General features: G+C 37.5%; 1 protein-coding gene across 2 annotated transcripts in view; it reads left to right on the top strand.

Annotated features, from left to right (window-relative positions):
- The window catches only part of LOC150086929 (mitochondrial inner membrane protease subunit 2), a 254550-nt gene that overhangs the window by 210836 nt on the left and 16499 nt on the right, over positions 1–27215 (top strand). For both annotated transcript variants that reach the window (XM_090371685.1, XM_090371686.1), the window contains exons 3-4: positions 5646–5711; positions 19105–19207. In XM_090371685.1, the coding sequence (XP_090227811.1) occupies positions 5646–5711; positions 19105–19207 (169 nt within the window). The remainder of the gene's footprint in view (positions 1–5645; positions 5712–19104; positions 19208–27215) is intronic.

Genomic DNA, 27215 nt, shown 5'->3' with positions numbered 1-27215 from the left:
TGCAGGCGGTCAGCTGTTCCTTCTACCTAGAGCATATGCATTTAGAGCATATGGGTCATGGCAGTAACTTTAACGAGGAAAATGCCAATTACCGGAACGACTAATGAAGGCCATAATGAGAAATTTTGATATTAATACCGTTGTCACGTGAGAGTTCCGCACATAGTTCGATCATATTTTACAGCCTGCTTCTATTGATGGCTCTCTCTCTCTTCAGCAGGCGTGTGATATCAATGACTTTCATCACTTTAGCATGATTGCAGTCAGGAAAGTCCATCCACAACAGATGGAGAGCATGGGCCTTTACATTCAATACCTTGCTCGCCAATAAAGTTTTTTTTTTTTTTTTTTTTTTTTGTATAGTTTTAGTAAAGTACCTTACTCTCTTCGTAAATTGTCTTGTAATTTTCCATTACGCGGGGCGTTTCGTTTTTTTTTTTTTCTTTCTTTTTTCCCGAGCATGTGCTGCAATTTTATTACTGTGTATCTTTTTAGTGGTAAAAGCTTAATATTCTTGCTGAATATAACGACTTTTGAAAGTGCAGCATATTATCAAACCATTATTATTATTTATTTATTTTATTTTTATTTATTTTTTTTGTAATGTCTATTGGTAATACGTAGAATCGAGGAGGCTCATTTTTATTATTTTTGTTTAGTTGTCATTTCGTACAAATGAAAGCTTTATACTTTCTAAAAGATCTGCGTTTATTTTTAACGATTTTCTTGCTCATTTGCGTCAACGTTTAAATTCGTCGCAGTTAGCATCTAAGTGGTATCAGTTTATGCATTAAATTACGTTGGACTGCAAACACATTTGAACTGAATACATTAAATCGCTTGAGCAGTACGTAATAATAAAAAATAATAATAATAAAATAAATAATTAAACCCTAAATACTGTTTATTTTTCCAAAACCAATAGCATATTTTAAAGAACTGATAAACATCTTAACCCTCTAGTAGCGAATTCATGTATATTTTATTTTAATGTTATGTTTGTAATTAACATTTCTTCACTACGTAATTCAATGAATTTTGTTAGAACTTCAGTAATTTGCCCACTCGCTTATTGGGGTTCTACATGGCGCGAAGGGTAACATTAAGGCTGATTTATTTTATTTTACGTGATTGTAGCGAAGAAAGAATAAAGGATACAACAGACTTTCTGCTCCTCTGATCGATTTGTCACGGGCTTATGTATTTGGCGGTGTGTCGAGATGTTACTGATATTATGAGGGCACAGCAATAACAGAGACGTTCTTTATAGAGGAAATGGATAAATTATATATATTCATTATTTATTTGCTCATGTATAATATTCATGTGTTACTTATAATAATACTTATAATATTTTACCGCATTTACAAGGCTGGCAGCTAAAATTCCGAGTTTAACTTCGAAATCACTGAATTGAGCCAGAAATGTGAACGAAAAACTAACTTAAAATGCGCTAAATTTAAATTGTCTGCTTTTCTGCAATAATGAAAGCTTTACTAAGTACAGTATATGACATGTTACTCGACAGAACATTTTCCTAATATCGTTCCCACTTTCCTCTACTTACTGTCATAACCTTTATGCATTCAATGCTCTCTGTTCCTTTTTGAAATATGTTCAAACATTTAGGAAGAAAACTGAAATAGAAAAATATAATCGTTGAAAACCTCCAATTTTCTTTTGTTTGGTTCCATATATATGCATTAGATGGCGCTACAAGCGCGTATAACATTGTGCTGTTCCATGCACGATAGTAATGCAGTTACTGAATTCGTGCTGTGTCAATTTGAGCTGGCTTTATACCATAAACACAGTGCAGTGTGTACGTCTTCAGTACGTTAGAATGGCACAAAAATTTATTATAAACATAGTATGGTGATAAGCTTCTATTATTTATTGATCAAGCCAATTTCAACGTGTGCTGTTATTTGAAATATATTATTCAATAAATTTACGAGAATCTTTTGAAGAGGAAAAAATATTACAATCTGTGTAAAGACATGATTAAAAGTCAGCAGTATTGAAAACAGAGGATTTCGATTACAGCAGGTATAATATAGAATGATAATTCCTATATTTTACCTATACAAATACAAATTAATACAAATATAGTAGTTACATAATAATTGGTATAATGTGAAACTGAGTTCTGCAGTGACGAATATTACCTACTTGATGGCCAGTTCATGAAGATCAATTTGGTTCCCACCTTGATTCACCCGGATCTGTAGTTTAGAATGGAGGTTAATCAAACACATTTTACTGTATCGAGTAGAATACATTAAACCCTCGATTCTACGGACCTCAGTTGATTTCGGCTTTAACGGTTGAAATAATTTCATTGGCACTTCAGTGTATTTATGAGATATGGAAAACCGGGAACTCTTGAGTCAAGCACTCGACAATAAGCGGTCCATTCTGTTTATGAATAATTTCCCTATCACATCGTGTCTTGGTTTATGATTATAAACTCTCGTACAGTGTATCATCATGACTATTTTATCTGAGTGTTGTGCTGAAATTAAAGTTGTTAGACATGTGTCTGTTTCCCACATCTGTGAGGAATATGGCGTGGAAAAAAAGAAAAAGAAAAGAAAAAAAGTGCCGGATATAGTAAAAAGAAAAGCTAAATTTAGGGAGTGTCGCTGTGAATATTCACCAGTATCTAAACTTCGGTTTCTTAGCTGCGACGCTGAACAAAGATTTTTTAGGCACCACTGCGCAGCCACAGCAAATTATCTTCTATTAATTATGTGTAATCATGTATCAACCAATATTATGTACAACCAAATGAAGTCAAGATAAATGAAGCTTGTTTTTTATTGTTAAATTTATTTCAGTATTTCTAATACATACATATACAGAGTAAATGTTCAAATTTTCAATTATTTGGGATGCAAATGATCTCGGAAAAAGCTTTTGATTTAACGGACATTCGCCAATAACGGACACCCACTTAGTCCATATAACCGAGAGTATTGCTATAGCACAAGTGCTTGAAGTGTCGCCAGTACATAGCGATCATTTTTGTTCAACCGAAAAGAACGTACTGCCTACAACCATTATAATTTCCCCTGTTGAAACAGAAATCTTCTCCCTTTCTTGTGACAGTAGTTATTTCTGTAAATGTTATCAAGACAGAGTTAAGTGTTGCAGAAATTACCTTTGTCGGGTGGGGATCTGGGTTGCTGATAAATGACGGTTAAAAGCGCAGAGGTATACTAGATTTTTGCGCTGCCACGAACCGTCCATTGTAATACTAATACAGTGAGATCATTCATAATTGTAAACTTAACATCCAACCGAAAAATTCTTGGATAAAGTACTGACGTTAAGCAAGGACATTTGATGTGTTAAGAGTGCAAATGAACATAAAAAGACAGACTCACGTGTTTGTATACTGATGTTGGGAATGTATTTAATACAGTTTTTGAATTTCAAGGTGCCGATTAAGTCAACAGATGAAACGGCAGATATCAGCAGTTATCAGAATGACACCATGAAAAAAAGAGGAAAAGCCTTTAACTTGACGCCATTGTGATATACTGGATGCAGAATTTGTATTTTTTTTCCAAAAGTTAAAAAATTGCGTTATGTAATTTGTGAGTATCCCAAATCCTCCGCCTGCAATGAATCTAATGTCTTGGTAGTTCTTTCACTCCAGTTAACCAGTTGTTTTTGTTGAGATATCGAATTTCTCGGCTCCCCAATAGAAAGACCCTCCTTGCTTCGAAAACGTCTTCCCCGAAGTATGGACTGTGATTTCTGTTCTGGTGCTATAAATGGAATTCAAGTTTCTTAAGTAGTAAAGTTTTCAAATCCTTATTGCCATCAGTTTTATAATGGCGTTGCCGCTGTTATTTTATCGATCCAAAACGTTTCCATTTCTAAACTTGATAACTTAATTTACACGACGGAGAAATTCGAAATGGCCCTTATATTTAATTGGCTTGCTATTTTGTTTTAACCATTTCATATGTATTTAGCTTTTAAGCTTGTTAAATTAAAGAAAAATCTTTCACAATTATGTACATCTTTATCTGTCTACGTCTGTTTTCTTCGTGAAATAGGCGTAGATAAAACGAAAATTTAACCAAGTCTCCGTGTTTTATAGCTGCAATGGTTAATAAATTTCAGTAAGACTGTTTCATAGATGAGAATACACTAATCCACTAGATAGTTTCAGGAGTGAATGATTGGTATCTTTCACCGGTTTTAGCCATGTTTAGAGTAGAAGATTACCTAAATGTTATGGAGACTTAGTCTTTAAATGGACACCCTCCGGAAAGTTTACTTATTTGCTCATAATAGCTAACTGGTTGGCACAACTTTTCTCCTAAGTCAATATCTAGACATGCCTTATACACATACCAGTGTATGCCTCTGAGATTTAGTCCTCAGCACCACATGCTGCCAGAAAAAATTCCCACCCATGGAAATAGCTGGTCCAGCAATGGTTAATCACAGGGCAGGTAATCCATTCATTATCTCTAGATCTGTCTTGCTGACAAACAACACGAATTGACATTCTGGTGGTTCATCATGTCACCAAGAATCATTCCACCCTTGAATTTATGGCTGATATTTCTGACTGACTGACTGACTGACAGGTTAAATTCCATAGAGATAGAACAAGCAAAATCTTGAGGATCAAACTTTCTAAATCGTGCAAAAGAACATGTTTTATGGGAATATTCTACAATACAACGCGCTAGGAATGAATCCAGATAAATTCGCTGATAACAAGATCTACAGGCAACAAAAGAGGCCGCCGTAGCCTAGTGGTCAGGCGCGCAGGTGCATAAGTACACGTGCCTTGAGTGACCGGGGTTCAAACCCGTGACTGCTGAATGCGGTGCTGTTTCTTCTAATCTGTCTTCTGTCTATCTTGTGAACTCCTCTGACCGTTTGGTCGTCCCGGAGTATAAACAGAAAACTTATTTATTTTATTTTAAATTCTTGAACACACTTACGAGCTAGTCTGTAAATCTGAAAAAAAAAAAAAAAAAAAAACTAATCACCGTTGCTACTATAACTTAAGAATGAATTAAATAGTTTGAACCGTCTGCTTTGTAATATATTATTATAAATTTTTACCGGAGTATTGATAAAACTGTAAATAAGTACTATTCTGTGTAATGCATTTGGACTGTTGAGCCTAATAAATGTTCCTATGACTTTATTACCTATTGAGTCCTCGAGGGCAGCACAGTGGTTATAATCACCGCATCCCACATGGAGTAGAAAAGCCTTTTGTTCGAATCTCGTCAATTACGCGAGAAATTTTTATGGGCTTTTTCACAGTGTGGCTGAGATTTTGGGTCTCAGGCGAGGGTTGCATGGTGATTTTCCTCCAGCAAATACCAAATCGGCCGAAAAATATGCGCGGTTACAGACACAGCATTCTAACACCTCATTAGCCCTGGTTGCATTATCGCTTGATCTGTCCCTAACCTATACCTATTGAATTTATGAAATATATAATGTGAATGATTTGTACATACCATAGAATAATATCTGTTACAGAGGATTTGCCATGTATATTGCCATGTAATTATGGTGTTTTCCTATTGTTATTATGTCTATATGTTTTCCTACTGTTATTATGTCTATATTGTTATTATCTTTAATATATGTTCCTCTAGATCTCCACGTGATCCTGAACAGAAGATCGTCAAGAGGGTTGTCGCTATGGAAGGAGATACAGTGAGGTAGTATTTTAGTGGCTAGTATTATATATGTCACTCTTAAGGCGTTACCGCTTTAATGTTATTCTTTCTTGTAACAAGAATAACACTATGCATATGGATTGCAATAGGGAACCTTTGTTTACACCAGAAGGTGAAAACCTTTTGGGGAAGGATTGTATACAGCGATATTTCTGTTAAAAATTTTGCTATGTGTATTGTGTCCTCACAACTCTACAACTTAACTTGCAACTACTTTCTCCACCGTTCTGTACAAGTAATTTCAGGAACTCAGTAACTTAGTCGCTCTGGCTCTCGAGGATTCCTACAAGGTTCAGTGCTTGGTCCGCTCGTCTGGGATTTAGTTCTAGATGAGTGGCTTCTCCATTCAACTCCCAATGCTTCAAAAATAGCATATGCCGATGATCTAACCCTTTTTGTCCTTGGTAATTCTCGTGATTCTTTGGAAAGTACTGTCAGTAGCATTATGAATGATCTGTGCTGCTGGTCCGTTATTAATAAATTTACCATTTCTCCTAACAAGACTAAGCTTCTTTATCTTAAGGGCAACCATAACATTTTCAGGCCTCCGACTGTAAAACATTTTGGTCGTTCTCTCTCTCTCTCTCTCCATGGTTGACTCACATAAATTTTTGGGTATTATTCTAGATCGTAAGTTAGACTTTCAGAAACATACTTGTACCTTCATGATAAAATAGCCAAGTATACGTTGCTTGTCCGTCTTTCGCATCAGTCCTGGGGTATTAACCATCGTGCCCTTCGTATTTTGTACAAAGTGATGTTTATTCCGATTTGTACCTATGGCACTGGCGCCTGGTTTTGCCATACAAGAGAAACCCTCTTCTATTCAAAGACGTATGCTCTTAATGATGAGTCGTACCTGTCGCACTGTCTTGACAGCTGCGCTCCAGGTTTTAAACGGTTGCCTATCTCTGGACCTCCAAATCGCTTATCGAGGTTTTTGCTATTACCTTAGACATGCCATTCCTTAGACATTCCAGTTGACTTTTTAGACTGTTAATATCCACTGCGATCCTAAAACCGAAAAAAATTCGTTGCTGGAACCACCTGGTTCAACTCTGGCAAGGTCGGTGGACCTCTTCTTCCAAAGGTATGGTCACAAGAAAGTTTATTTCATCTGTGTCCTATGCCTTACAAAAGTCAATTCTAAAATGGTCCAGTCCGAGTCTCTGCACTCTTTTTCTTCTAACTGGCCACGGTTCCCTTCGTGCTAAACTTGCTATGTTTAACCTGTCTGATTCTTCCCTCTGTAACTGTGGCAGCCCAGAAGACTGGCAGCATGTTCTTTTCACCTGTTCATATTACTTGGATCTTCGTCAAGCTGTGTCTGCTGTGTGTCAACCATTTTCTACAGGCAATGAGTCATCTCACTTGGACTCCAAAGAAAAATTTCATCTGCAAGATTTTGCACATAAAGCCTTTGCCAGACATGGATTTGAGGAACTATTCCTATTCCAGCTCTACCTCCAGTCCAGACCAGCATTTCCAACGTCGCCATCTCTTGATACCACCACCATCGTCACTACCACCATTTTTTTAACTGAAGTACCATCTTCACCACCATCTTCGACTTGGAAAGTTGGTAATCAAATTTATACGACGCGGAATGATATTACTGTGTCTTCCTGACCTCTATCTCCTGCTGGTCCTGAGGTGGGATCATCTGCTGGCACCACCTTGCACTGGTGTGGGATTTTTATTCATTTTATTAACTTATTTTTATCTTTATTTTTTCTGAATTTTATTTTATTTTATTTACTTATTTTTATCTTAATTTTTCTAATTATTATTTTTATTTTTTTATTATTATTTATTTATTTCAAAAATTAATTTTTACTTAAATTTTTTGATTTCTTTAACTTTTAATTCCTTTTATTTTTATTTATTTACTGTTTTATTTTATTTTACTTGCTCATATTTTGAATGGTTTGGACATTCAGTACGTGACACTCGAGTTTGCTGAGGTTCGCGCTCAGTTGTGGTCCACCTCCTCGCGGCGTAGACGGGTATCAGGACGCACCTCCCTGGTGCTTGTTGCTTCCTGATAGCAAAGCTGCCAGAAACAACATAACAAACACATACACGGCACAAACATAGCATTACACACATTTCTGGCCTTTCTGCAGAGTTTTTGTAACATCACAGTGTACCACGGCGGAGTTGAACTAGCGTTTGGAAGCCGCCTTACATATGATACTATACATGTCTACCTCTACCTGTCTATGTATATTGTGTAAAATGGCATAAGAAATTTTAGGCAAATTAGTTGGTTAGAAATGCGTTGGCTGCCGGTACCTCTTTCACTTTTGACACTCATTTGTGGGCTAGAGTTGCAGATAGCGATTGCGCGCTTTTCAAAGGTGGAATTTTTTTGCCTTCTCAATCTTAACTATAACATGCAACGGATATACTTTAGAATGGGAAAATATTTGCGCTCTTTCATTTATTTATTATTATTATTATTATTATTTATTTTTTTTTTTTTTCAGTTGCATCCTGCACTTAAGCATTTCCCTTACTACGGCTCTAGGATGAGTGCCATTCGTTCTACAGTTCAATTAATGTTATTATGAAAAGCGAGGTCGCCGTAGCGGTCAGTGCGTGGGTACATAAGTACACGTGTTTTGAGTGATCGTGGTTCGAGCCTACGTCATTACTAAATACGGTGCTATTTCTTGTATTCTCTCTCTATCTTGTGAACTCCTCTGACCGTGCAGTCGTTCTGGAACATAAACAGAAATTTTATATATTTCATTTATTTTACACTAGGGAATAAACAAATCTTTTTCTTTAGAAAAATACTTGTTTATTCTCTGATCTTGCCTAAAGGCAAGTTTTTGAAGAAATTAGTGATGAGAGTAACCACTGTGTGGGTCCAAGAATAGTCGGCATTTGCATGTACAACAAGTGTACTACGAGCACCTACCACCATAGCACTTTACCTCGTAGCATCTTCCACATTTCCTCGTAGCACCTACCACTATACTTCTTTACTTTCTTGAAAGCATATCAGCAAAAATTCAGAATGCACCTCATTCTTCAGTCCAATAAGGATGAGCAAGCAAGATCAAGAGTAACTGGGACTTTTTAAAAATAGCTGCTCAAGCTTGGTGCCGCACAATGGAGCGTTTCACTCCCAAACCGGACATCTCATTTGTGACTAATCTTTTGGTTGTATTTATATGAAATTTTTAGGATTTCTTCTGTGCAGTGTGAGAAGTGTAAAAATAAATTAATAAATATTTTTTCTCATTGATTCATTTAAAGAGGCTGTTAAATTGGGCATAAAATTCCTCGACATAAGCTGAGCCTTTGATACCACTGATCCACAAAATGTCCTCAGAATTGCAATGAATATTACTCTATAAGTGGTCAGGTCCACTCATTTCTCTCTAACATGCCATCTGAAAAGACTTTCATGAAGCCATGGATTCATCTTACCAGAAATCTATTAGTATGGGTGTGTCCCAAGGAGGTGTCATTACTGTACTGCTTTTCACTGCAGCACTGGTTTACATTTCTTATTGATAAACCAAGCTACTATGTTATGCTGATGATATAAAGATCTTCGATGTTATCAATCTTGTATCAAGATCCAGGATGGCTGATCATGGTTTTACGCAGTTAGTTCAGCACCTTCGGATTCCGTCTTTCAATCAGCCTGCATAAGACAGCCTTCATGATTGCTTTCTCAAGAAAAATCCGTCCTCTCTTCAGCCCATACTTCTCAACGGAGGCGCACTATAACCATAGCAGCTAATGCGCCAATAAACAATCATACCACACACACACACACACACACACACACACACACACACACACACACACACACACACACACACACCGCAACGTCCCAATATCTGTAGTGCACCATTATAGAGATCTTGCGATTACGATTTTTGTTCAGAAGTTTTCTAGTTCTCCCATTACCGAACTTTGCTTTTCTCTGTTTGCGATAACTTCGTTGTATCAAACCAATAACATCAAAGATGTTTTTTGTGTTGTAGCGTGCCGATTTATACGGCATAAAGAGAAAAGTTGGATTAGCATCAGTAAGGCCGAATGAATTTTTATGCATCAGATAAAATAAGTGATTATTAAAATGAAACAGAATATTCATTCTCTATCCGTTCATATAATCATCAAATTCTGCCTTAAACTTAGTCACTTGCCGCCTTTACCTTGGGAGGCAGTTTATTCCAATGTTCGGCAACCGCTGGCTATGGGTGATCTTCTTAAAATCCAGCCTTATGTTATTTCCTGAGATATTATATTTGTGTCCCTTGATTCCTGTCTCACCCACGAGGGAGAACAACCTTTCTCATTCATTTTACTCAATACCTTCAGCGCCTTATATGCCTCAATTAGATCTCCCCTTAAAGATGTCCAGTTGCCAAACTTTGCAGTCCAGACCCAAGCCTTTCTTTATATGTGGTTCGCTTTGCACTCGTCACCAATCTGGTCGCCCTTCTCTAAACCTTCTTCAGAAATTCTGTCTTTTTAAGAGTGGTCTCCAGACCTGAATACGATATTCCAAATGGGGTCTAACCATCGCCATGTAAAGTGGGATAATGATGTCCTTCTCTCTACTAGAAAAGTTACTGTAAATCATAGACAGGACACATGTCTATGATTTACAGTAACTTTTCTGTAAACAGGAGGCTAGTGACACATGTCACTACCCTCCTGTTTACACTGCATAGGAAATTTTATGTCATGTTAAATTATAATACCTAAGTATTTTTTGTCGTGAATTACCTATAACTCCTCTCCCCTTAGCTCCACATTTGCCCTCGTGGATAAATGTTATCTCATCAGTGGTTTTGTTACCCATTCACTTACAATACGCATACAAATCGAAATTCCACGATTGTCGTAGCATTCGCCTTGCGAGTTTCTTTTGCTCAATCACACTCTTAACCTCACTTATCAACCAATTTGGCATCCTACGTATATGACCACTGACTATAAATATGTTTTGTGACTTCCTTGGATAAGTTCCTTGAGCATTTTCCATAGCATATGTGTATCCGAATCCATACAGTATTCACTCCAGTTAATAAAGCCCAGGAAATATCTCATTCAAGTATAGTCCCTTCTCTTGTAATTGAATCTCTCACCGGCTGTGACTAAATAGGTTTGGTTTGTTGTAGGGTTTCAGGCGCAACAGCGACTTATGCCATATTGCGCTGTATATATTGTCTATAAGTTGCCTGTGTTTTGTGGTCGAATTGCCAGTTTGCTGGATTAAATAGGTTTTTTTAGAACAATCCATTTTATGGTATTGTGGTCACTGCCTACTATTGGTTCCTCCGCTGTCAAATGTTTGATACAGTTAGGTTAGGCTCCTTAGTGAGAGACACATCTTAGGACATTAGAGCTCCTTGCACCCTTTCGGGCATGCTGGGATAAGATTCCAGTTTCAAACCTGTCACTGTATAGTGTATTTCCGGTCCATGTATACCAGTCTATAGGAGTTAATTCGAAGTCGCCCAAAATGAGACAGTCGTACTTGCTGGTCCATTCAAATTGCCGAAGAAGATTTTTGTAATATCCTCTGAGTAATTTGGCGTATAATATACCCCTACCATCATCTTCCCAATACTGTTAGGTCATTTCACACCACACCGACATTATCCGCGTTACAGTAATCTGACTGGTGGAAGATTATTATCACCTGCAGGCAAGTTTTTTTTTTTTTTTTCCCACTCGTCCTTTTCTCCCTCTATCTTCTTAACGCACAATATTCACCGAAATCAAATTAATTTCGGATCTGTGAATGGTATCGTGTCCCAACTACATTCAGTATTAGTTGAATTGATCAAAAACTGAAATTTATTTAATTTGTTTACAATACTTCTGGCTTACTCTATAGACAAATTAAGTTTTGTACTTTATTACCTTTGACAACCCTGGTGCAACCCTTATGGTTACTTATATGCATTTTTCCATATAGTCTTCGATTGTCGATGAATTTTGTTTCTATTATCTGATTACCTAAAAACACTGAGTCGCTGATTATCTTAAACACTTAAAAAGCGTTTAAGATAATCAATGATTGCACATAAGCGCTCCCCGCGAGGTAATTTTGTCCCATGTCACTGACCTGAGCCGATCATATGCCAATTCCCCCCACCCAACTATAAATTTTGCTGGACCATTACTGCTTCTTCAGTGGCATTAGCAAAAAACTCTTGCACCACCTTAAGTGAATATCATCTTTATAAAATAAATTTCATCTACAACCGCCCTGCACCAAGTGATTACAGGAACTTGTTAAGCGAAAAGATGCGAACTTTGTAAGCCACATCTTTTTCATATTGTGGAAAACATATCGGCGCAACTCATATTTTGCTCACAAATTCAAGTTTTTGTTATCGAATCCGATACCCTTGCAATACAAGTTACAATAATTCGCCTCTGGCGGAAGCTGCAGATGCCGTCACTTCCGCGTGGCATTTTTCGTGACCGATCAGATTTACTAGGTTGAGGTTCCCCCAAGGATGTTTCGCATCAAAAATGTCTTACGGTGAAGCAATAATCAGCGAAGATTATACATGGAAGAATGAGTCCAAAGATATAAGGGCTCCAATGACCAGCAGCAGACAGTGTGATGTTAATGAAAAATGCGATGCGGAAGTGACGGCATTCGGGGCTTCCGTCAGAGGCGAATTATTGTAACCTGTATTGTTGTAATCATGCTTGTATGATTGCAAGTGTACAATTATTTGTAATCAAACATTGCAACAAACAAATATTTGTAATCAAATACTTGTATTGTTACAATCATACTTCCTGCAGCTGCCATTTTATTGCAATCAAATAGGTAGTAGCAGCGGCATGTGACGCAAGAAAGCAAGTGTATGAGCTTATCCAGCATCAGCAAAAAAAAAAAAAAAAAAAAAAATCACACCATTCCCTCCAAATGCTTGTCCAGTTCCTCCTTAAATTTATTTAACCTATCAACTTCCACAACGACAGATGCCGACCGGGCTAGCCGGGTGGGTAAAGTGCCTGCCTGGCAACCCAAAGGTCGCGGATTCGAATCCCGCCTCGGGCTTGGATCAAAGTACTGCAAAAACCTTGGGAGGTGCATTATGGCCACAGAAGCCGATGCGCCAACAACTACCAAAAAAAAAAACGACAGATGGAAGTTTGTTTCAGCAATTAACCACTCGCTGGCTAAAGGCAAATTTCCCCACATCTATTCTACATCTGTCTTTTCTTAATTTGAATTTATGCCCCCTTAGGTTCGTAATCTGAACAGGTGGAAGGATCCCATCAGAATTCAGCGTGCTCAACCCATTCAAGGCCTTATACACCTCAATCAGATCACCGCGCAGGTGCCTAGTCTCCAGCCACTGCAATTTGCAGAACTTAAGCCTATCTTGGTAAGAGGATCCCTTCATTCCCCTCACCAATCTTGTTGCCTTTCTCTGTACACGCTCGTGCAAATCTACATCCTTCCTAAAATGAGGCCTTCAGACCTGTACGCAGTACTCAATGCTTGGCCTGACTATTGCCTTATACAGAGGGACAATCACCTCCTTTTCCCTGCTAGTAAAATTCCTATATGTCATTGACAAAACCCCATTACCTCCCCTAGCAGCCTGTCTGCATTGCTCAGAAAACTTCATATCTGACTGCACAATTACTCTCAGGTCTTTTTCATTTTCTGCCACCTTAAGTGTAGTACCACACAGTTGGTACGTTTCTCTGGGGTTACTTCTACCCATATGCAGTACTTTGCATTTGTCAAGGTTAAACTTCTGTTGCCACTTCTTAGCCCATCTGCCCAAATTATCTATATCCTGTTGCAGTAGCACACTGCCATTAACAACCCTGCCAACCTTTGTATCATCTGCAAACTTCGACATTAAGCCTGATATACCTTCATCAATATCATTGATAAATATACAATACAACAGTGGACCCAACACCGAACCCTGTGGGACTCCACTAATAACATTAGTCCACGAAGAGCAGCACCCATTGATTACCACCCTCTGTCTTCTCCCACTCAACCATCCTTTTATCCATTGTAGCAACTTACCCTTAACACCATTCTGCTCCAATTTGTACAATAGTCTTCCATGCGCAACAGTGTCAAAAGCTTTCCTGAAATCCAAATATATGATATCAAAATTATGTTTTGCATCCAGTTCCTTTGTAACCACATCATAATATCCTATCAAATTTGTCAGACAAGACTTTCCTTTAGCAAACCCATGCTGTGTCTGAATTATTGCTGCAGTCTTGTCTAGATGATCCTGCAATGCATCTTTAACCAGTGACTCCATTATTTTACCCGGAACAGAAGTTAAACTAACTGGTCTGTAATTACTCGTGTCACCCTTCTATCCCCCTTTGTGATACATTTAGCTAATTTGGCTATTGGCTTGGTATTTATTATTGATGTGAAACATCAGTAATAAATACCAAGATCGTGTGCCGCGTACCCATCGCAAATGGACGCGGATATCGCTAACTTGGATTTTGCCAATGATGTTTCACATAAAACCATCTAACACGCGTGCTCGGTACATACGCCATTTTCTCCTTTGGTTTTAGTGGTCCCTTAACCTGGTTAGCATTTCCCAACCTTCTGTTGACCTCATTTGAATCAACCCAAACTGAGTAACCTCTACCTTGAATAAGATGTTTTGTTTCATCTTCGTTTGAGATTCAGTATATTCTATTTTTAATTCATTATGCTAAGTCACGACTCTAGAATATCCATCAGAATCCTCTGGGGATTAGCGACCACTGGATGAGAACCACCACTCTACGCAGTTTCTTAATAACCACTATATCCTTAATTTGTAAAGTGTATTCCCATAATTCGTAATAAACAGAACAAGCTCCATTTATATTCTATTCCTCAGCACACCTGTTGCTATTGCGAAAATCTTAATTCTTCTTGTGCTGTTCATTTGTAATTCGAATGACAATCTTAGACTGTTCAAAAAACAATCCCATTTGTTAGGATAACTCGCATTATGCCTCTCTAAGTCCCTTACCTAATTAACTTACAGTTAATTACAGAGATGAATTCTCCTATTTAGCATCATTTAGTAATTAATCTAAAACGCATTGCATACCAGGAAACTTTGATATTACTTCTCACAGTTTCCAAGGTTATCTGCCAAAATGATTGTAAGAGTCTAATGCTTTATTTGATAACAGAATTTGCTGTTTCTTAACATGATTTTCGTAATTGTTATCCTTCCCCCCCCTTAAACTACCACAGTATAGTAGAGTAAGGGCAAAAGGTTTCAAGTTGAAGTTGTGTGTCATAAACAGATGATTAATTTTAAATTGTTTATTTAAAAATACAACAGGAATATTATTTTAGATTTTTTTTTCACTGAAGGTTGTTAAGTAGTTCTAATACAGTATTTCATCATTTCAGAAGAAATCGTTAGCTTGTTTTCATCACTAGTGTTTTCGTGGAAAAAAAAATAAAAACTTTTAAAAAGTACAAATTTTGTTGGTTAGTTAGTTTTGAGAAAACCATTTAAGACCGTGATATATCTTGTGTGTGTGTGTGTGTTTTGTAAACTACATGTATTTTAAAGTTGGGCTTATTTAAGATGGGTTAAAAAATTCTGTTTGGATAACCCTCTGCCCTCTGTTTGAGACAAAATTAACTTGATACCGCATGTGAGGACTTTACAGTAAGGAAGAGATTATATGGATGTTGGAATACTTGATGAATACAATGCTGTCTTTATATGCGCAGCGTTAATTTATCACTCTGCTGTATCTGTTACTACATTTGTGACAAGATTTCCATGCCCATGGTGTTACTACAGCCTTTTTATTTATTTATTTTTTTTTTTTAATTTGAAATATCTGTTGTTCATCGTCAGTTTTGGAAACAATCTCGCTGTTCTGTGTATTTCCTCATTATTCGTGGAAAAATTTTATCAAAAAAAAAAAAAAATAATAAATAAATAAAATAAAATACATACAATGAAGGTCAACAACCTAACATTGACCTGGAAAAATTCTTAACAACTAAAGACCTACAGTTTTGAAATCCTGGAAAACATGTAAATTCATCGGTGTCGATCCGACTTTTCCTTATCAAGTAATGCTCATTCATCAGAATCCGAAACATACATTCATTTATATAAACACTATCTTACCAAAAGTATTCAGACATCATCATCATGGCTGGGAGAACTAATTTTAACAAATTAATAGGTGTAGGTCCATCTTTTGATAAGTTCTTGTAGCAGGCAACAGGAATTTGTCCTTTCTTCCTTAAGTTTAGTTGCCAGTTCATTTGTAGAAGGAGTCGCAGAGGGTTGCGCATTGATCGCGCCCTTATCCTGCTTTCCAGTTAAATTTGTTGGATTCAGGTCTAGACTCTGGACTGATCAGACAAGTTTTTGGGCTTCCTTTTTTCTTAAAACAGGTCTTCATACTGTTTCAGTGGAGCTTTATAACACCTTTGAATTTCATTGTGGGCATAATATCCTGACGAAGATTATGTTCCCCATCATTCTCCACAGCACACTCGATCTGATCTGAAAACTGTGTAACGGGACTTGCCGCTCCATAGCGCTTATTTCTACTGTTCCGTGGTTTAAGAACGATGAGACATTGTTTGTAGTGGCTAGGCGTCATTGAACAACGCCTCGTTTGTTGGTGTGACTTGGGAACCCTACTATGCAGCTCCCTACAGATAGTGCACGCACTCTTGTACAGTATACCCTAATTCCTGTGGATATCTAAGCTTCAACCTAAAGTTGTTCAAGAACATCGCTCGGGTTTCTTTCATCATAAGGATCCGTCAGTTTTTCTATTATTTTTTTTTTCATCATAGGGATCCGTCAGTTTTTCCATTAAAAAAAAGTAAAGTGCAGCCATTATCAACCCACTGCAGGATGGAAGCCTCCTCAACAATTCATGTTGAGGGAAACGGACCATAATCTGCCACGCTGGTCCAGTGCGGGTTGGCAGATCGACCGTATTCAGCAGTCAGGGGCTTGAACTCCGGTCTACCCAAAGAGCGTGTGCTACTGCACTCCCGCTCCTGACCACTCGACTACGGAGGCCTTCAGTTTTTCCATTATTTTTCGCTTACATTACCCCGCACACATGGCTCTCGTTCTTCGATCTTTTCTCTACACTCGTTGAAATTGACTTTATGAGGTTAAAAGGTGCCACTGTTGCAAATGGCAGTGACAAATTGCTGATATGGAATGCGACTCTTTGATACACTGTATGGTGCACCGCATTCTGTTTGCTTGTGATATCTCTGCTATTGCATGCACACTTTTAAACCTGTTCATACATAAAATCGTGGCTACTTCTAAGCTGGCTTCCTTTTCGGTACAGTGGTTTCTCCCTTTGTCACCCTTATGGAGAGGTCTGGGTTCGATTCCGTCGCCTGCTGGAGGAATTTCTAAAGTCCTCTTCAATCGAGGATGTAGTTAGTCGATCTCAGTCGGAGGGAGTGGGTTTCCCCCTTCACTTATTCCGGGTTTTTTTAACCCGCAAAACATGCAAAACGGCCCATGAACATACACTTGTACAGACATAATACACAGAGGATCAGTATGACCCAAGTCGTTAATACTTCTAAAAACCAACGACAGTTTTTTCCCTGAACTTAAATGAATTAAAAAATAAAATAAATTTTAGAAAAACGAACACTTATTACCACGAAACATATGTAGAAACTTCATACAATTAGGGTTTATACTTGGTGAAGGTACCTTGGTGAAGGTACCTAAGTATCAAGATACCCTAATATTTGAAATATAATCAAATCATAAAATGAGAAAAAGGCAAAGCAACTAATCTCCTGGGATACTCATATAGAAGAATCGCGGCCTGCCAAGCATAACCCTAATTGTAATTAATTTGCTGCATTTGTTTGTGGTAATTAGTGTGCCATTTTCTGAACGGAGGCATAACCACTTTTATCTTTATAATAAAATAAATTTTTTGTTTGAAGTCTTCTGACCCTATGCGGCAATCACATAGGGTCAGAGGAGTTCACGAAATAGAAAGAATACCACCATATTTAGTAATCACATGGGCTAGAACTACGGTCAACTCAAACGTTTCTGCTGTTTGAGCACTCGACTACGGTTCTAAGTTTTTATTTCCTATTGAAGGAACTAATGTTATGCTTTATTTAAACAGAATGACAAGTATTATCCAATTTTTTCCTCCTGAGTTTCACCTCAGCCCAGTCCTATTTCATGATAAGTAATTACCAAAACATAAGTGATTATGTTTTATTTTATTATCAAAACATAAGTAATACACAAAACATAAGTAATTATGTTTTGTGTACAAGCTTCGCACTAGATACGGCTTGCACGAATGTTCAAGGAAATCAATTATTCTACAAGCAGGCAATATGCCACGCCATTGCTAGTTGGCCCTGAACAGTAGATAGATTTTTTTTTTTTTTTTTTCTTCTTTGTAAATCGTTCGGTTAATTGAGTACAATGCTCTACAAGGTTTGGCAGTTAGACTAACCTTTACTGCTACGGAACTTTACATCAGTACTTTCTCCCTCCTTTCTCGAGTCTGTCTGTACTGGTATTTGGGGGTTGATTACAATGGAGGAACTTTTTCTAAGGCTCGATTGTAATTTCCGTTTTCTTCCCGCTGCGAACAGAGACGTTTCCTGCATTTTGTGCAGTCCCTCCAACTTCCTTCCCTCTGCATGTCACCATGTTAGTGTGTCTTGCTTCAGTCTGAAAACTTAATTAGCATGGTCCGGAAAGGTTGTAAGGATTCCTTGAGCTTTTAGAAACTGAGGTTACTAATTATAGCACTAGTCGAATATGACATTATGAAAGCTATGTTGAAATAATTTAAACTGTTGCAATATATGTATAAATTACAATTGAGAAGCGTTCTCAATAATTGACTGTGAAAGTATTCTTCTGACTTGCTCTTCCGTTACTAGACAGCCAGTGTAAGCAGTTTGAAGTATAAAAATATATTTGTGAAAAAAAAAAAATAAATAAATGAAATACTTAAACCAACCAGATTTTATAACATTACCATTCATGCATCATTTGAAACCTTTTTAGTGTATGCGAAAAGATGAATACCTTACACTTTGTCAACGTGCTTATGTTGACAGTTGTGCAACATTCAACAACCCAGAAGAGTTCAGCCAATTGAACTATACTGTAAACTGATACGTTTTTGTATTAAGCAGTCAAATCATATCACCCGGCCAAAAGGATAAACGATCTGTTTTTAAAAGACAATCGCTTAATATATTTTGTATTTAATGACAATCCATTTCTTTTATAAATTGTTTTAAGTTTCCTTTTCTCTGTAAATTAATTTTATATAGCGTGTATAGTGTTCACTGCTTTTTTTTTTTTTCCAGAACATTAACATATAAGAAGCGGTATGTTCGGGTTCCAGAAGGCCAGTGCTGGTTAGAAGGTGATCATCATGCACACAGTATGGATAGTAACTTTTTTGGCCCTGTAAGTAACTTTGTTGTTCCTGCATACAGAAATTATGCTCCATTCTCTGATTGATAATCCTGGCGCGCGCGCGTGGTTTCGTGTACATGCGAGCAACAAATGCTTTTGGTTCGTTATTTCGAAAATGAGAGACATGATTTTGCACTCTCCGGTATCATTAATCATTAAAGCCATTAATTATGACATGGTGAATGTCGAAAATAAGTTCTGGTTACTTGAAGCTTATAACTGTAACCTGTTATTCAAACAAGAGCATTTTATTTAATGAAGAAATTTTAACTGCAAGTTATAAAATGGAACTAGTACAATATGAATTCTCATGGCATGGGAGAATTAATGAAGTGTTTCTGCTTAGGTTGTTGTACTTGCCGATTTATTACAGCAAATCGCTAATAAAGAAAAATATGATCAAATGAAGTAAGCCCATTTTCATCTGCCAGATTAGTAAAGCTAAGTTCATAACAGGATGGGATGTAATTTAAGTGTGTAATAGGCATTGAAAAAAAAAAAAAAATAATAAATAAAATAAATTTGTGTGTCCTGATACGTCAATACATCGTCCGTCAACTCTTATAAGAGAAAAACGAAGCCTGAGGAGTAGAATTACAAAATCGCTGTTAATAAGAATGTTTTTTTTTTTTTTTTTCTTCTCCCTCCTTTGGCTGAACTTTAGTATCCGGTACTACTGGGCGTGGTTGACGAACAGTCGAAGTAAAGCATGTGATTGATTCTGTCGAAACGAAGGACATGATTGCTAGCCACTGTGCGGGGCCTACGGACAGTCTGAGTGAAGGGCGTGATTGGTCCTGTCAAAGTGAAGGACGTGTTTGCTCCTCCCTTCCGCGTGTTGGGCGACGAGTTACAGGGAAAGGCTACGTCAAGGACGTGAATAGTTGCAGTTAGAAGGGAAAAAAAAAAAAAAAAACACAGGAAAGGTCATGTTTTTAATCGACTTTAATTTTTGTTTAGTGAAAAAGGTTAGGTTAGTTAAGCCACTATTTCTGGACGGATTCAAGCTCAAGAAGTGGGGTTTTTTTAAATAGATTTTCATTTGAGTGAAAGAAGGTTTCGGTTAGTTTACGCTACTAATTCGGAACGGATTCAAGCAAAAGGAGTGCGAGTTTTTTAATAGACTTTCATTTTAATTTATCAGTTCGGCCTTCCTTTCTACCGTTACTATTTTGTTTTTAGCAATTAGTCAAAAGTATGTTACTGAGAAATGTCAGTTGAAGAAGAAAAGGTCATGTGATGTTATTGCTCTCTCTCGTTTTCTGGAGTTCTGTGATTGGCTGCTTATTAGGAATGCATAGTTTGTTTTATTTGCATTTTTGATTATTTGCTAATATGCTTGTGAGTTTTCCAGGAACTTTGCCATGGTTCGGTGTGGATATCCTTGTGCTGGTGCCATGAGTTTTCTTTGATTGCTTTTGTTTCTTTGGGCTGCTGCTGTGATTTCTTTTCTGTTTAACCCTAAAATTAAGTTATTGGGTTTTCACATTGCTTCTTCGTTTTTTTTTTGTTTCTGATTAGAACCATCTTTGTCAGTTTAGGTGTGTCATATGACCTTCTGTGTGTAGCGAGGCTTTTCTGTGTGACTGGTCACATGATAGGAGGGAGAAGGGAGCAGTCAGTCATTCATTTCGACAATTCGTTGGCCATTCCCAGGGGTACCAGATACTAAAGTTTTACCGTTTTTTTTTTTTTTTTTTGTTTTTTTTCCCAATATGTTGATAATAATGTTTAAAGAAAATGTTTTCATAAATGTATTGATAGGATCGCAAATTACAAAATTTCAGAAAAATTTCCCTACCCTAAAAGGGTAGCAAGTAATAAAGTTAATGAAACTGTCCGAAAAATTGCCCTACTTTAAAAGGGTAACAGGTAATAAAGATAATGGACCTGTCTGAAAATTTTCATGTCAATACATCATGATTATATATGCAAGCGATCAAACAGGTTAGAAATCTAAATGAAAATTTGTCCAAATTTTCCAAATGAATGGCTTCCTAGATCCCAAACTGGACACAAGTCAGTTTTTAGTCATGGAGTATACGACAAGTCTTGTGTTTTCAGAATTAATCTGACATTCCTGTCATCGTAAAACGGTTCTTTCTCCACAGTACGTCAAGAAGCTGCTTCAGTTCCAAATGGATATATTGACTTTTGGCATAAGCGGGATAATATGCCACACCAATGCCCAGTACTGGAATGTGGTGGCAGAGGCGTAGCTAGGTTTTTGGCGCCCTTGGCAAATTCGTGGCTACACGCCTTTTTACAATAATTAGTAAAACCATCATAAAAAGGTGTGTAAATAAAATTATCATAATAAATAATAATAAGTACAGTCTGACCTTTGTTTAACGCACTTCTTTATACCAGATTTTTCTGTTTAGCGAATTTTTTTAAAATTCCTCTTCGCAATTAAATTTAAAATAGTGTTTGTAGAACAAAGAAAATTTTCTATATGAGATTATGTGGTTAACGGACTACGAGAGACTAAACTGGGTACGCATTATTCACCCCTCTCACCTTCAAGAAATTTAGGCAACAGTGCTGTTCCTAAGCACAATGGTAATCTCTTTGGCTTAAAAGATTACCATCAGCAACTTAGTGGTATTCGTAAAACCTGTCCAACTTCCTGTCCCACATTTGATTGGATACTATGTTGTTGTTATTTGGTTTTTAGGAGCATTAGCAACTAAGACCATATTGCTCCGGAGATATGCGGTAGTCATTCCCTGATCTTTCCGCATCCTCCGTATTTGGTGGTCACGGGCTCGAACCCCGGTCTAATCAAGAAGCAGTGTGCTACACACTGCTGCTCCTGCCCACCTGGCTACGGAGGCACCAGGATACTATGATGTGGTCACAAAGGAGCTAGAGACAAAAAATAATTTTGATGTGATACACTTGGATTTCAAGAAAGCTTTTGATACTGTTGCATATGGAACAAACTGGAACAGTATGGTATTAATGGCAAGTTGCTACAATGGATAAAAGGGTGGTTAAGTGGGAGACGACAGAGAGTGGTAATCAATGGACGCTGATCTTTGTGGAATAATGTTATTAGTGAGTCCCCCAGAATTCGGTATTGGGCCAAATGTTTTGTATATTTATCAATGATATTGTTCAAGGTATATCAGGCTTAATGTCCAAGTATGCAGATAGTACAATGGTTAGCAGAGTTGTTAATGACAGTAAGGGCAGTGTGCTACTGCAACAGGATCTAGAAAATTTGGGCAAATGTGTTGAGATGTGGCAACTGAAGTTTAACATTGACAAATGCAAAGTACTGCATATAGGTAGAAAAGGAACCCCATAGAAACGTACCAACTGTGTGGCATGATACTTAGGGTGGTAGAAAACGAAAAAGACCTAGGAGTAAATGTGCAGTCAATTATGAAGTTTTTTGAACAGTGCAGACAGGATGCCAGAGCAGGTCATGGGATCTTGTCAATGTTATACAAGAATTTTGCGAGCAGGGATAAGGAGGTGATTATCCCCTTGTATAAGGCAATGGTCAGGCCACACCTTGAGCACTGCGTATAGGTCTGGAGACCTCAATTTAGGAAGGATATAGAGCTGTTGGAGCAAGCACAGAGAAAGGCAACAGGATTGGTGAGGGGAACAAAGGGGTTCTCTCTCTCTTACCAAGAAAGGCTCGAGTTCTGCAAATTGCAGCTTCTGGAGAGTAGGCACCTGCAAGGGGGTGATCTGATTGAGGCGTATAAGGCCTTGAATGGGTTGAGCAGGCTTAATTCTGATGGCATTAAGATCTTCCTATTGTTCATATTACGAGCCTGAGGGAGCATAAATTCAAATTGAAAAAGACAGTTATAGAATAAATGTGCGGAAATTTGCCTTAGCCAGCGGGTAGTTGAATCCTGGAACAGACTGTTGTTATAGAAACTGATAGCTTAAATAAATTCAAGGAGGGACTTGACAAACTTTTAGACAGAATGGATGTGTCAAATGGTTTTTTTTTTTTGGCTGATGCTACATAAGCTTGCTTTCTTATATCACATACCTCTACTACATACCAGTCGAGCTGGTCAACTACTTTCTGTGTATCCATAGCCAGTGGGCAGATCAAGGGTATTCCACATTCGGACAATAGGCTCGGTCAATCTTCTACTGTAAGCACCCTGTTAGAGTTTTATGAGAGAGTGGTTTTCCTGTACCCCAACAAAGGGTGATCTGTTGTTTCGCTGAAGTGAATATCTGAATCGTCTGCAAACTTAAACATTAAGCCTGATATACCTTCATCAATATCATTAATAAATAACATTAGTCCACAAAGAGCATTGTCCATTGATTACCACTCTATCTTCTCCCATTCAACCATCCCTTTATCCATTCTAGCAACTTGCCCTTAATGACACACTGCTCCAGTCTGTACAGTAGTCTTCCATGTGCAACAGTATCAAAAGCTTTCCTAAGATCCAAATATATGATATCAAAATAATTTTTTGCATCCACTCAAATTGGTCAGACAAGACTTCCCCTTAACAAACCCATGCTGTGTCTGAATTATAACTGAAGTCTTGTCTAGATGATCCTGCAGTGCTTCTTTAACCAGTGCCTCCATTAATTTCCCTGGAACAGAAGCTAAACTAAGAGGTCTGTAATTACTTGTCACCCTTTGATCCTCCTTTGTGAATTTGTGTCACATTTGCACATCCCCAGGCCATGAGTACCTCCCCTGAGTCCAAGGAACCTGTCATAATTATGGCTAAGGATTTGCTTACTTCCTTTGCTGCTTCCTTCAATATAACTGGATAGATCCAATCCACCCCAGGTGCCTTTCTTATGTATATCTTCAACAATTTCTGCTCCATTTGGCTCTCATTTATTAAGAAATCATTTAGCTCATTGCCAGGGTTTAATACACTTCTGGCATTCCCCTCCCGGAATAACTCTTCATTTGTAAATGTAGATGCAAAATACTGATTCAGTTTGTTAGATACCTAAGCAGGATCATCAACAGTTGAACCCTCGACATGAAATGGACCAAATTGATTCATCCCCTTCCTTCTAGAGTTTACATAAGTTACTCTTTGCATCTTTTGCCAAAGAGTTCTCGTAATCTCCCTTTGCCTGCCTAACCTCCCTTTTAACTTGATAACAGACCATAGGATTCTACCATAGGCTTCTGTGTCACCTAAATTAAAAATCACAATATTCACGATCATCTGTTTATATAGCACAACAACAGTATATGCACATTATTTATAACTTGAAACTTATTCAGTATCTCAGAACATACACAGTTCTTGAATGGCGAAGTGCTGTGCATTCGAGCATGTACCGATGAAGCGGTCACCTGATTGGTCCCTTAAAAGTTGCGTTCTGGACGGCAAATAGATTATGCTGCTGTGCAGTATGTACTCAGATTTAAGGATGCATGCAGGCTTGAATCGCCCTCTGAAAACACAGCATTTAGAAAAAAATTAATTTTCACCCCACCCTCTGCTCTCATCCTGATGTGACATCTAGGGACGCCATTTCTTCAGCTAGCCTCAGGTGTCGAAATAGCTTGACACGGAACTGATATGGTCTGTCAGTGGTGCCCCTTTGATACCAGCACCCTTGGCACCTGCCCCAATGCCAAGGCATTTGTACGTCACTGTGTGGTGGTGGATACATTGAGTAGTTGTAGATGTAAATTTGTTATGAATCACGTGTCATTGATGTTACTTTGTGCATTCGCAGTGCCTTCCACAGATTTTTGGAACTAAAAGTTTGATTCCTTAACAAATTCTATAATTTGTAGAGAATTTGCAAAAACTGCATTCCTCTGCAATCAGTAGTAGTTCTTCCATAATTGATTTTTAATTTTTTTTTTCTAGACGTTTTGAACACTTTTTTTTTTTTAAATGTTTTGTACATTATTTTATGTTATGTTTAGTGATATATATTACTGCATGTAAAAAAGGCTATATTGGCTGTTTTTCTGGAATTCAATAGGGGGAAAAACTCATTCTCAAATGTTACCAAATCTTGAGCATTTAAAGTCACACATAAAGAACGATCCAACAAATATCACAGAGAAGTTAGAAATTTTGTGGCAAATCATAAATCTCCATGATTTATGATTTGCCACAAATCATAAATCATAAATCTGCTTACTTAAATATGAGTAAAATAACCCCAGGGGCTCTCATCTGGTGAGTATGGGCTTGGCACACCCAAGGTCCTGAGCTAGATATCATCATTCTTCTCTTTCTTGGTGATTCTCTCTCTCTCTTTCTCTTGGTAATTCAGAAATTTTTTTTTCTGGCTGGTGCAGCATAATCCTCAGGCTTCCTTGCACTATATGGCTAATAATAATAAATAGTAATAATAATAATAATAATAAATGCTGAAAATATTTGAAAAGCAACAAAGTCTGTTTGTAAACATGCTAGGCTGTCCATCAAAAACGGTGAACCCCAGGAGCTCTCTAGGCAAATTATACAGTTGTTGTCCCCCCTTCCCCAAATTCTGAGGTTAGATGTAGGCTGAAGTTTTTTGGCAATCTAGGTGACTGCCTATTTATCCTATATGATGAGCTGCCTCTGGTCTATTCTCATGACTGACACATTTTTACATACACCATGGTATGGATCGTACGAGGTCATGAAAGGCAGCCCACTAAACCTTCTAAAAATGTGATAAGAGATTATGTTGCATTGTCCAAGAGAGGATGAAAAATTTTTGTGAATCCTATTTTGTAGAGCCAGTAATAGTAAGAATTGTTCTTTGTATCTTTTATTGAACCTGTTAACAGTTTGAGTTTTGGTCCCTTTGTTACAGAAGAAGTCCTTAAAAAAATCAGTACATTGTTATATTATTATTCTCTCATTTTTTATTTGAAAGGTTTAATTCAAAGTTTACAATATTGTTTTGAATTTATTTATTTTCACTGTTGAATATTTTTATGTAATGATTATTGCTCGTTATTTTATATCCTTTAGATATTACATTTATCATTATATGTATTTTTGGATTACATTTTAGCACTATAATTGACGTTCTGGTTGTATGTTATGAATAAATAACTAAAATAAGTAACCCTCCTGGTGCATATGCTGTACAGGGGTTAAAACTAAATAAATAAATATCTGTTGTGGCATAGTATGTTGTCCTGCTGAATTATTTTGGCTGTTATAGAGCAACAGAAGCATTTACGGTTGTTTGGTCAGCTAAATTCTTCTGATAGTCCAGAGATTCCAACAAGTGTCTAAACTTTTACATCATCACCACCACCAATCTCAACTATGCATTGGGTTTATTTCCTCATTGTTTTTCCAACAAATGCAGCATTTATTGGTGCGATGGAAAAATGTGATTTTCAGACTAGCATTTTTTTTTTTTCTCCAGTCGTTGCCTCTCCATTGCATTGCAAGTCGTAGTTGTTTGCCAATTTTCAACTTGGATATCTGCTGGTATTCTCCAGATGGTACATGGTATGTTGCATTGTACCACAGGAAATGGATCTGAACTGCTGACATTGTATTCTGATGGTGCCGCACTGTAACTGGCCCATTGTCATGCACCTTTAGAAGAGTTCTAACTCTTCCACACCCTGTACATCCATTTTCTGTTTTCCATAACATTGTTTGTAATGATTTTTTTTTTTTTGTTTAAATCTAGTTGTTTTGCCCCGTTCTCCAGTTGATGTGTACCTCTACAACTGGAGCCTCCGTATCCAGGTGGGCAGGAGCAGCAGTGCGTAGCATACGCTTCTTGATTAGACCTGGGTTCGAGCCCGTAACCACCAAATACGTAGGATGCGGAAAGGTCAGGGAATGACCACCGCATATTCCTGGAGCAATATGGCCTTAGTTGCTAATGCTCCTGAAAAACCAAATAACAAATAATAACAAATAACCTCTACAGCTGCTATACTGCTTTGGGTGGAAAAGCAGAAGGTTGGGTGGGGGGGGGGGGCAGCTGTCCTCCATGAAAACATATTGGTTTTGTCACTTGCCACACAAGAAATTCATGAAGGTCTCTTTAATGGCTG

Source organism: Mastigoproctus giganteus, chromosome 4 (genome assembly GCF_048544385.1).
Source record: "Mastigoproctus giganteus isolate SK-2022 chromosome 4, ASM4854438v1, whole genome shotgun sequence".
Taxonomy (NCBI): Eukaryota; Metazoa; Arthropoda; class Arachnida; order Uropygi; family Thelyphonidae; genus Mastigoproctus; species Mastigoproctus giganteus.
Note: the sequence above shows the minus strand (reverse complement) of the source record. Positions and strands in the feature narration are given on the sequence as shown.